Genomic DNA, 12,331 nt, shown 5'->3' with positions numbered 1-12,331 from the left:
TTTCATTTAATAGGCTCTAGTGGGATCTGCTGGAGGGAAGGAATGCCTGGGAATAGCTGGAACACACTAATCTTTTGCAGGTGCACCTTGAGGTCTTTGTGCTCAAGGAGCACCTCTCGCTCACACCAGCACTCCAGGGTGTGAACCAGAGCACCGTGACGGGCAGGTTCACTTCAGAAGTGTGCTCCTGGTACTGCCAAAAACCAGCTACAGCTCTGCTCACACACTTCAGCACACTTGTGAAAGTTATCCCTATTTTATGCTACTTTTCACTGATAGATGGGACTGCTCTCTGACCACTATCTGATCAGGATATTCTTTCATGTAAGATCTTTCTCTATTTCCAAGCCTAACCAGCAAGAATGGAGATCTAACCAGTGGAAGAGGCAGCTGTCAGCATCCCTTACACAAGGACATCCTGGAACTAACATGTTTTAAGGATGTAGTAAATCAGTGCTGATGTATGTCTGTGTATACATTACTAACTTGGCAAAATACTCCAAGTCCATCACGTCTATATGTCAAAAAGACCCTGCCCGGGTGAAGACATGCATAGAAGTCGGCTGCATGGAAACTTAGATGGAAAATCCTAAACAAGCCTAAAAGAGTTGCTGTGCTTGGAAACTTACTCTGAATTTCCGTGTATAAAAATGGCATGAAAAGCCCGGCGGCTGCGCTGTATTTGCGGTATCACCACAGAGCACCCAGGCTCGTGCAGCTCTGAAATAAGCCATCGCTGTGTCTCTCGAGTAGTTACTGCACTTGTCCCTGCAGCTCGGGGCTCGCCGGGGATCGAGCCCGACCGGCGAGGCCCCCGTGAGGGGAGCGCGGCGCCGCGGCCACCGCCACCGCCACCGCCGCACATCTCGCGAGAGGCGGCGCGGGGCCGGGGCGGGAACATGGCGGGGCGGGGGCGCTGAGGGGCGGCTGGCGGGGCAGCCCGCGGTCCCTCCCCGGCGCCGGCGGCTCCTCCTCTGCTCACCTCAGCTCACCCCCTGCATGCCGGCGGTGCCGGGGGCGCTGTGGAGCGGGGCGCGGGGCCGCCCGCCATGGCCGAAGCAGGAGCGGGAAGCGCCGAGGGCGCCGAGGAGGAGCGGCGGGCGGCGGAAGGTGGGAGCGGGTCCGCCCGAGGAGCGGGCGGTGCGCGCCCCGTCCCCTTCGCCCCTGTCGCGCGTTGCTCCGTGCGTGGGGGGCGATGGCGGGTTCCGTGTGTGGGGTGTGTCTGCCTGTTTGTGTCTGTCTGTCCGTCTGTCAGCCCTCCCGCCCGCCCCGGTGATGTGGCACGGGCGAGTGTTGTTGTGGGGCTGGTGCCCGTGGGGCACTGCCGTCCTTCCGTGAGAGCGCTCGGGGCCGCTCCTGTGCCCGGTGCCGCTCCGGGGCCGCCCGCGTTTGTGGCTCATTCCCGCTGGGCGCTCCTGGCTCGCTGTTCCCGCTCGGTGGAGTTCAGTAGAGGTACCTGGAGCGCCCACACGGAAACAGAATCACGGAATGGGGTTGGAAAAGAGCTCTGGAGATGGTCCGATCCACCCCCCTGCCCAGGCAGGGTCACCTGGAGCAGGTGACACAGGAGCATGTCCAGGTGGGTCTGGAATGTCCCCGGAGAGGGAGACTCCAGGCCCTCCCTGGGCAGCTGTTCCAGGGCTCTGCCACCCTCAGTGTGCAGAAATTCTTCCTCAGGCTGAGGTGGAACTTCTTGTGTTTAGTTTGTGGCCATTGCTCCTTGTCCCTGGGCAGCAGTGACAAGAGCCTGGCACCGTCCCTTTGGCATCTGCCTGTGTAATGGTCACTGTGCTGTATTGGTGTGACAGATGTGTCATCATACTGATGCCATGTGCACTAAAAATCTGGGGGTTTTGGGAGGTTTTTTTTTTTGTTTTTTTCTTTAACTAAGTTTGTAGTTCTCTGTTTCTCGTACACACGTAGCCTTGCATTCCTAAAACTCTAGTATGATTTTTCTTTTTTTTTGGTAGGTAAACATAATTTAGTATTTTAGGTATAGTGATTCTGGCTTTTCTCTGTGTGTATATGTGTGCCCACGCTTGTATGGCGACCAAGGTTTGATCTTTCCGTGTTTTTAATCATAAGTTTCTGATACTAAATCAAGGCTGGTTGTAAACTACCAGCTGCTGCTCGTGTTTCTGCTTGGAAACGAGTAGAAGGGAGCGTTTTGCACGGGGTGTGGGGAAACACAAATGGTCCGATCCCTCCTGAGCCATCACTGCAGCTCTGTGTAGTTAGCACCAATTCTCCTAGGTTTAGTAGTTGTTTTCTAAATGCCTATTGGGTTGTGTGTGCTTTAATGTATGTGGGGATCCTTGTTGTCTCAAATCCTTGACGTTTTTCTGTCTGTGCTGCTTGATTGTTTAAATACTGTTGTAAAATTCTGTGGCAAATAATGTAGTGTTTGAAAACAAAGTGGTGGTGGTGGTGGGGGGGGGTTTTGTAGTGCTTTTGCAGTCTGCTCAACTGCGCTTAAAACTTAAGATACATTGTTTCTATATCATGCATATACTGAGAGGAGAGAAAATCATTAAAACGAAGAAACCCCCAAATGCACTGGCATTTCCATTTACAAGTAGATTTGGGAAATCCGTGAACCACAGGCTTTCATGTTTTACTGTGAGATTAACCCCCATCCCTGCTTTCTTCTGGTGCCTATGTTTATACCTGTTCTTTTAGTGGTTTTAAAGAAACAAGTTTTGAGCTTCTTTGTTTTTAAGACAAAAGTATCTAAATTGTTTGTGGGATATGGCCACACTAAACTTACCTGCCTGCCTAGTAGTTTTTAGGGTGGTTTTTTTTCCACTTGAATGTACACCTTATTGTTGGTACATTTGCCCATTATGAAAAACAAACTCTAAACTCAAACTCTAACTCTTGGACATTTCACATCCAAGAATCAAATTCATTGTAAGAAGAAATAATATAGTGGGTGATTTTGGAAGTGAATCATTGTGGACTTTTGAAAATTCCCTGTTTGGACTGCAGGGCCAGCTAAAACCATGGAAGTTCTGCAGCTCACTTGATAGGACTCAGCATTTTGCAATCATATGATTCCAAAACTTACAAGAAAACAACTGTCCACCATTTTTCTAGGAGTATATAATTGGAGAGGATTTGTGGTTTGCTTTTTGTTTGTTCGTTGTTTTTCCCAGAAATGAGCTATGATATATGAGACTCCTGATTCCTATCAGTGCTTTCTACCTGGTGCGAACATGAAAGTGCCTGGGAAAACAGGGTACCCTTTCCAGGCCTTGGGGAGGAGCTTTTCATTAGCTGGCTCCTGCCTTATTTTATCTTTTAATACACTGATAGATTTGGCCAAATATTTTGTGTTTGAAATCTGTTAAGTGAATGTGTCATTTAACTGGTAAGTCGTGATTTTGACTGCTTCTCTTCCAGGTAATAAAAATGAGTAAAAATAGATGCAGAGAGCAATCATTTGCTTGTGTTATTATTTGATTTAAATGTATGTAATTCAGAGTGCTTTAATTTTTTCCTTTTTTCATTTTGTGAGATTAAAACCAAATCCAATGTTCTTAGAAGAGTTTATTCTCTGGATAGTGTTGTTCATAAGATGCTTTCATTACTAAATTCTCTGTATCTTGCTCCTGCATTGCACATGCTTATAAAATTTGGGGAAAGAATAAGCTGCTTTAGTCCATACATTTCTACTGTTTTCAGAACTTCATTCCAAAGATTGTTGTCCCAGCTTTCAATACGAGGTACTGTAGGTGATGAGCTTGATGCCAGACTTGCTATAAGTTTGAAAATGCTTTTCCTGGCCTGTTTTAAAGGTCTAAAATAGATAAATTCAAAGAATTTTTAGTACAACTCTCAGCTATGTGTAGAAAACATGGTTCTTTGTTGTACAGGTCTTCAGATGTGCAGGACCTTAGGCTGATGTCACAGCACCTGTAACCTTCTTTCTCATACACTCCTGTACGTGTGCAGGCTGTGTGTGTCACTGTCACCCTCTCTAATGAATCTCTGCAGCAAGAATTCACTAAATAAACAAAAAGTTTAGAAATTTAACTCCATAGTAAAATAAAACCATTCACATGGTGTGGAGTTGTTTGCCTCTGTCAGTGTGAAGCCATTCCCCCTTGTCAGGAGTCTCTCTCCATCTTTCCTGTGGGCTCCCTTCAGACACTGCAAGGCCACAATGAGGTCACTCCAAAGCCTTCTCTTCTCCAGGGTGAACAATTCCAATTCCCTCAGCCTTTCCTCCCAGCAGAGCTGCTTTGTCTCACATCTTAAAAAAAAAAAAAAAAAACAAACAAAAAAGTCCCCAAACAAACAAAAAACCCAACCAACCAACAAACAAACAAACCCACAAAAAAACCCCAACAAAAATAAACCCCACAAAAAAATTATGTTGATTGTGACAGAACTTTACGGTCTAAAAGGAACTGCTCTGGCTGGGCTGCAGAACCCTCAGGTGCCACTTCACACGGGCTTACCACAGAATTTGGAGTTCTTGAAAATTGACAGAGCTCAGATTCCTGGCTGGAGGGTTTTGTGCATACCACATACACACCTTTGGGAAATACACATTTTAGTAGTCTGTGGTATTCGTGATCTTAGAAATCTGAATTCAAAGCAGCCTCTTCTCCTTTCCTTTGAAAGTGTTTCAAAATAGGAAGCTGGATTAAAAGTTCCTTATTTTTGGAAAGGTTGTGCCAGTGCTAACACATTATTAATTTAGTTAGCTGCAGAGCTACCACATTTCTCCAAGACTCACTTATTCCCAGACTATGGAAAGTGTCACCATAAGCTTTATAAATGTACTTCTTTAATGATATTTTATTTCAAGCCCATTTTAGTGTAATATCTTGGTAGCTGAATTTGGATGTTCTTTTTTAAACTGGCTAATAAATGAGGGCTGACTGACAGCTCTTTTAATTAATTTATTAATGCTACATGACTTGTATCTTCCTGCTGATTTTTGGAGTATCCTGCTAATATGTATCCTGCAAACCTAGACAGAAAAACAACCTCTGATAGGGGTGGGTGGTGTTGAGGTAGTGCATAATTAGGCCAATAATTTGGAAAGCCTGTCTTGGGCTTGAACTTGTTGCATGTGATGCAAACAGGTGCTGTCTGCAGCTCTTAGGTTTAATAATTGTGTGATATTTCTGTACTTGGGGTGGGTTTTATCTCACTTATCTTTAGATGTCCAAGTCTGAGGCAGTTCCTTTGGTCCCTGTGTAATTACTGACTAGAGATAGGCACTCTTGGGCTGTATCTCATCTAACCAACTGGAGGAATCTATTTTAGATTGAGATGAATCACCCTAGAACTGTTTTATTTCATCTAGCCAAATGTAGGAATCTATTCTGGGGAGAGATGAATCACCCTAGAAATGTCTTCCTTCCTTCAAGAGGGATCAGAATGGCTATTTCAGATGTGGACATCATTATTGGTTCACATGAATTTCCCTTTTTATGACTGGTGGAGTTTGGCCATAAACCTTTTATATAAGCTTATGTTTGCTTAGGAATTGAAAACCTTAAAACTGTTGGTCGTGAAAACAGCTCAGGAATGTGACATGGGATTAGAAAATATTATTGTCAGTAATTGTAAAAATGTGGAGTCTCCCAAGCCTTGTTTCTCAATGCATTGGATGGGATTGACACAGAAACTTTGCTGACACAGGAATATGGCTGATTTTGTTTGTCTTTGTATCTCCCCCCAAACAGTAGTTTCATGCAGCTCCTTGGCAGTTGTTCCCTTCTTTGCCAGCCCCTTGGGGACTCTAATTATTATTTCTTTTCCATGTAGAAAAAACACAAGAGTAGGGGATGCTTTTGTTACAAGAAGTATGTATTGATAACCATCCCTTAAATATTTTGTTTGCCCAGTTATGAAACACACTAAAATGAGTGTTCAACTAACAGTTTTTTCATTTCACATACACTTACTGGGAAGGAGCTATCTTTCATATGTGTTTGTACTGTTTGGATGGTCTTTGCTTTTTCACAGAGGGAATAATTCCAGTGGAGGAATTCCTGTATTATTCTCGTTATTTTAATCTGTCCCAATGTGCATAATATGCTTTAAAAATATTTTTGATTTGTAATATAGATAAGCATATAGGCTTAATGCTGAGAGACAGACATAGATTATAATAGACATGTATTTGAGGAACTGTTCACTCGCCATTAAAATCTGGTTATCAGTATTCCAGGGCATTAGCAATGGAATGAACAGTAATAAAAATGTCATTTCTCAGCTGGAATTTTATTTGGCTTGCAAACCAGACTAGTGTGAATAACAGCCTTTAGGGTGGTCAAACAAAACATCTCTAGTTGACTTAAACTGTTTCTAGTAGTTTTAGAATTCACTAATGATTTTGGTTTTATAGAAACATCAACTTGTGATAAAGATTGGTCTTTCTGGATATTATTTCTCATGAAGCAAGTGTGCTATGAAATTGGGAATTATTTCAGTTTCCTTCATGTGTGTTTAGAGGTGTTTGTTGTGATGCCAGTGGTATGAAAATATTCACAGAAAATGCAAGTATAAGAAATTCAGCCAGGTGCTTAAATGACAGGTAAAAATCCAACTTTTTCTGATCGTCGAAGCCCATCCTGGTTTTTGGGGTACATTCTAGACCATTCTTTTTGTGAACCTAAAGATTGTGAAATTCATTATTCAGCTCTCCCACAGCAGTATAGCCAGAGAGGGAAGGAAATCTTTCAGCACAGCCTACACAAGGTTGGGGCACTCCAGGGAGAGAGTGAGCACCCTGGAATCCCCCAGTATCATAATGATGGCCTTTATGGAGCCCTCAGAGATTATTTTCCATCACCCTTCCTGGCTTCTCAAAGCTGCCTTGGCTTTAGGAGCTGTTTCTGCCCACTTCTTGCTCAGTGAGTGATAGGTATTAAAAAGATTTGTTCACTTCTGTTTAACTCCACATAATCACTGTTCAGCTATGCTTGGTTGTTCTGAAGCGTTAAATTTATTTCTCTGTTTATTTTCTTTTGCAATGTTGAGGGGGATTTGGGTTTGGTTCATGGGCTTTTTAAGAATAGATATATATGTGTATATATATGTGTGTATATAGTGTATATATATATATATGTATATAGTGTATATATATATATATATATATATATATATATATATATATATATATATATATAAAGACTATAAGCTGTATGCTGAGCATGTCAGGGATCAGTACAGATTCTTAACCTTACATTTTTGTCCAAGATCAGCCACCCATCATACTGGCGTTTAGTTTGTCCCAGGGATAGTGTTAAGGATTCAATTTATCACCTAATAATTGTAGTGTGGAAGTTCTTAATAGGTCACTGTTACTGGTAATCTGAATATATTTTGTTTTCTCACTTAAGAATAATGAAAATGGGTGTTGTTAGTAAAGGTAGAAGAGATAACTGCAGTATTCAGAAATTGTTGCTTGGGTGTGAGGAAAAAAACCTAGTTGCTTAATGATATTGAAGAGAAATTGGAAAACCTGTAAAAGAGGCCTTGGATTTTGTTCCTTTAAAGGGAAGTGTTTGGAAAGCAGGCTGGCCATCTGTGTGCAGAGCAGTATTTAGGTCAGTGGGTCTGTGCTGTCCTGCTTTGTTCCAGGACGAAAGGATCTGTTGTGCTGAAGGCATTCTGGTCTTGGAACCATGTAGGTTGCTGTTTAGTAAGTACTCTTTTATGAATATTCATCAAGACTGATTATACTTCAATAGCTTAATCAGGAATTATAGGATGCTCTGACCTGGGCAAATTAAAACTGCTCCTTTTAAATAAACAATTCCTTTGCATCTGTCAGCATTTTTTGTTTGTTTTGGAATTGTGTTAATAACAGAAATATCAAATGAAACTTTTAAGGAGACTCATCATAAAAATATTTCAGACAGCTACCACTGTCTTATAGAAATACTTATAGTATTTATAATGTAATTTCTTTAATATATTTTTAATATCCCTAATTTGAATTTGATGTGCATTTGAAATAACTAGATTTTCTTGGGGTCATAGTTGTCCAAAGGTTGTCACGTATTTGTCAAGTATTTGTTGATTCTTTGTTTTTATCTCTTTTTTTTGAAACTTCCTGTGTGACTTAATGAGTTAAAGAGCTTTCTAAAATAAAACAGGGGCTGACTTTGTGTTGTCTGATTTGATAGAGAGAGGATTAGTGGAAGACCAGGCAAGCTGTTGTTGGAGTATTAGCCTATTTTCATTTAACTCACCAGAGCTGTATTCCAACACCAAATGAAAACCTAGAAGGTCATTTTTCTGGTGTGAGATGTGTTTACATCTAAGAGGGGGAAAAAATATCATTTGTATCATTGTTTTTGCATATTTCTACATTTTTGCAAACAGCACAAATGCAAAAAAAGAGAGAAGGCTCACAAGAAATTGTCCAGATTTTCTTCTTGCTGGATTTTCAAAGTAATCCTCTTGGTTTTTGCAGCCTGCTAGAAGCAGGAGATGCTCACTTCCTTAAATGACATCTCTTCATCTCTCATCTGTCCTCACTGGCACATGACGCCTAAAGGAGTTCGTGCATTTGCTGAAGCAGAGTTAAATCTGGCTCTTTGCCTAAACATCAGCTGGGTGATTCTTTGTGATAGCTGCATTGACACAGAAAAACAGTGTAATAGTGCTCATGTTCCTTGAGACTGTTCTCCTTTCCCACTACGTTGCTAGGTTTGCTTTGGCTTGTGATTTCTCTTCTGTCCTTTCCAGAAACAACAGTTTTCCTTAAGAGGAGAATTGTGAAGGGGACTTGACAAGTTTTTGAGGCTCTTCCAACTTCCATGGCAGATGTTCTGTGTAATTGTGGATTTTGTGTCAGGAATATGATTATAGCAAACTTCCATTTTTTGGATATCCCACTTGATTAAAAAACAGTTCACAATGTCTTTTTAATTTTCATTTAGTTTGAGCCACAGTATTTTGATCTGCTGTCAAATGGCACAGCTGGTGATCTTGCAGCAGGATGTCTGAGGTGGGGGGAATTGAAGTGCAAAGGTTGTGTGAGGGGAGAGCTGTTCTATGTTGCCTTGGTGTGTTGATTGGGTTGGTGAGATCATTGCAGCACTGTGGGAAGGTGTGCACTCTTTGCTGGACTTGGCTTGTGGCAGTGCAGCCTTGGCTTGTTGTGTCAGAGACACAGAAGCCACACACAGACAGCTTTTTGTCCCAGTGGGGATGAGAGTGGATGCAGAGTGCTGCAGCTCTTGCTGGACACTGAGCCTGTATTCTCGCTGCCAGACAAGTTCTCAGTGGATGGGAGCCCGTGCGTGGCCTGCGGAGGGCCCAGCCTCATGAATCCTGTCCCCAAGGCTGCCAGCACCACTGCTTTCAATGCTGCCCTGCCTGACATCCCAAGGAAACGCAAGGGAAGTGATTCTGATAACCAGTAAGTGAGTCAAATCTCCATGTCTCAACCTGAGACACTTGTCTGTTGTTTGTGCAACATGGTCGCTGTCTTTCCTTTTCCTCCCTCCTTTCTAATCCTCTTTCCTTTGTTCATTACCATTACATTTACAATGTCTTCCAAATGTGGTTTTTGACAGTCCCCGATTATTAAAAATAGAAAAAATAATCCTTAAATCCAAGGGATATAGGGAGGATTCTGTAATGCCATTTCCTGGCCTGAAGTGTCTGGATAATGTGCCTCTAATGCTGAAATTTCAATCCTAATTTTTAAGGTTTTTTTTTCTTCTTTGCCTACTAGTAAAAGCAAGTTCTTAAGTTGCTTGAAGTTTCCCAGGCACATACTAGAATTTTACCTTCAAGCATGAGACAAGATTATTGATTGAATTGTTTAATCTAGAACTGCTGCTTCAGTGACCAGAGCAGCCATTTCCTTAAATGTGGAGACAGACCTGTAACCTAAAAATGGGGACTGTCCTCTTGTAGTGCTCATTCCTTTCAAGTGGGTCATACCTGACTGCTGAGGGGACACTGTCAACTGTTTTATCCTGTTCTATAACTGTCAAAAAGATGCCAGTTAATCAAAAAAGTGATGTGTTCAAAGTTTTGTAAATCAGGCAGAAGTAAGGGACACAAGGTGCAGGTGTAGTGCAGTACTACTATCTCTAAGCTAGTGCAGAATATCCATGTTTAAAAAGGTGGAGAATAGGAGATGTACATGTATTTGTGATTATTAAAGCTCTTTAATCACTGCTTCTCCCATATGTAGTCCATTGATCTGCAGTAGCTGTACTGTGGGTGTTGATGTAATTGCCAACTTGGAGATTCAAGTGTATTGTGGGGATAACTGAAAACTCCAGCAATATGTTAGTTTCTGGGGAAAAAAAATAGTCTCCATTCTTTTTCAGTATCACTTTTTGATTTTACCTGCTCAGTAAAAGTGTTGGTTTCTTGGTAATGTTCCCCTGAGGTTTGGATCATCAGAGGGTAATGATCCCCTGAGGTATCTCTCAGATAAAAAAAAATTATTGTCCAAGTTGAAAAATTAATTGAAGAAGTACTGGCTAATAAGAATTAGTGATTAGATTCTAGGACTAATGATCTTGCTGAAAATAACCTATCAAGTGGAGTTACCATTAAATTTTTTCTGTGACTTTGTTTTTTTGGGTCTATCAAGTCATCTTGTTGTGCTTCAAACTCCATTTTACTTACATTGTGATCTGTTTCTGCAGGGATACAGTTGAAGTTGATGGTGATCCTCAGAAAAGGTACCTTTTATGAATGAATCCATTTCTGTTTTGAGTTCTGTGAACTTGTCACACTTTGCTGTTTGCCTAGATGAGCTGTGGGGTTCCTTGAGGAGTGCTTCATCCCAGGGCAGGTCTGTGTACAGCACAAGGTGATAAACATTTAGTTAAGGAACAGGATGGACAGGTCCATTCAATGTTAAAGGTTCCTGATAGTTCTTTCTAAGATGATGCTCTTACCAAACTTGTTAGTATTGAAGTTTAGAGTGGGAAGGAGTGAAAAGTGCCAGTTCAATAAGAAGACTTAGGGAGGCGAAGGAAATATTCTCATATTCTTCCACGATTGGTGAATGTAAACATTTTTGTTAGTTGTTACCTTTTAAGGTGTTTTTAAAATTACAACTATGATAACTGTGTTAAAATAATGCTGTTACAAGGTGGCTATGCAGCATAAGCAAACCCTTTGTGGAATATATGTGCCAGGAGGGTTGTTAATTACATGGTTACTTTGTTGCATTTTCTTTTTCTGTATCTGGAAAAAGATACCTTACTTGGGTAATATTTGTTTGTAAGTAGCCATGCAGTGTTTTTATAGAATGAACTGTTTCCCTTGGAAGGGACCTGCAATGATCATCCAGTCCAACAGCCTGAGCACTTCAGGGCTGACCAAAGGTTAAGGCACATTGTAAAGGGCATTGTCCAAATGCCTCTTCAACACTGACAGGCCTGGGGCATTGACCACCTCTCCAGGAAGAGAGGTGTTCCCATGTTTCCCCACCTTCTTGGTACGGAAATGCTTCCTAATGTCCAGTCCAGACCTCCCCTGCACAGCTTTTAAACCATTCCCATGTGTCCTCTCCTTGGGTACCTGGGAGAAGAGCTCAGCACCTCTCTGTGCACTTCCCCTCCTCAGGAACCTGCAGAGAGCAAGGAGGTGGCTCAGCCTCCTTCTCTCCAAACTAGACAAACCAGGAGTCCTTGGCCACTCCCCACAGGACATTCCTTCTATCCCTTTCATCAGCTTTGTTGCCTTTCTCTGAATTCCTTCAGGGACCTTCCCATCTTCACCAAACACCTTCTCACATTTTGGGGCCCAGAAGTGCACACAATATTCCCAGTGAAGGCACAGCAGTGCTGAGGACAGCAGGACAATCACCTCTTTGCCCATCTGGTGTTTGATAAGCCCAGGATGTGCTTTGCCCTCTGACTGCCTTGAACTGGGCCTGCTCTCAGACAGCACCTCCAGGTCCTTTTCTGCAGAGAAGTCACTCTTTGGTACATAGCCTAAAGAGGAGTGTAAAAATCTTTCTTTGGGGTTAAATTGGTTGTTTCTTTGTGGATTTTTTCCATAGTGCTCATCATGAAAAGTGTGACTAAAAACCCCACCTTTTCTGCCTTTAAAACATATGCTTCCATTTTAGAAGAAATGGGGAAGTATATTTAATAAATCAATTGAGAAAGTAGAGAAAAGCTGGTGTTCTTTATTTTTACTGATTGATCCCCATTCTGTCCTTTATAGTGCCAATTAAATATACCCACAATATAGCCACAAAGTAGAATTTCACCCTCTGTTCATGTAGTCAAGGTGGTTTTAATTTAGCTATTCATATCAGCAACACCACAGCTGTTAGGACAGAGGCTATAAAAATCCATTGAAGGCTAGGACTGATTGC

General features: G+C 42.0%; 1 protein-coding gene across 1 annotated transcript in view; it reads left to right on the top strand.

The window, feature by feature from the left end:
• Window positions 1–869: 869 nt before the first annotated feature.
• BMAL2 (basic helix-loop-helix ARNT like 2) overlaps window positions 870–12,331 on the top strand; it is a 32,287-nt gene continuing 20,825 nt past the window's right edge. The window contains 5 exon segments of the mRNA XM_036405019.2: window positions 870–905; window positions 907–994; window positions 997–1,110; window positions 9,247–9,394; window positions 10,644–10,679. Of these exon segments, the coding sequence (XP_036260912.2) occupies window positions 900–905; window positions 907–994; window positions 997–1,110; window positions 9,247–9,394; window positions 10,644–10,679 (392 nt within the window). The 5' untranslated portion in view covers window positions 870–899.

Source organism: Molothrus ater, chromosome 5 (genome assembly GCF_012460135.2).
Source record: "Molothrus ater isolate BHLD 08-10-18 breed brown headed cowbird chromosome 5, BPBGC_Mater_1.1, whole genome shotgun sequence".
Classification (NCBI taxonomy): domain Eukaryota; kingdom Metazoa; phylum Chordata; class Aves; order Passeriformes; family Icteridae; genus Molothrus; species Molothrus ater.
This window is presented reverse-complemented; position numbering and strand designations above follow the sequence as displayed.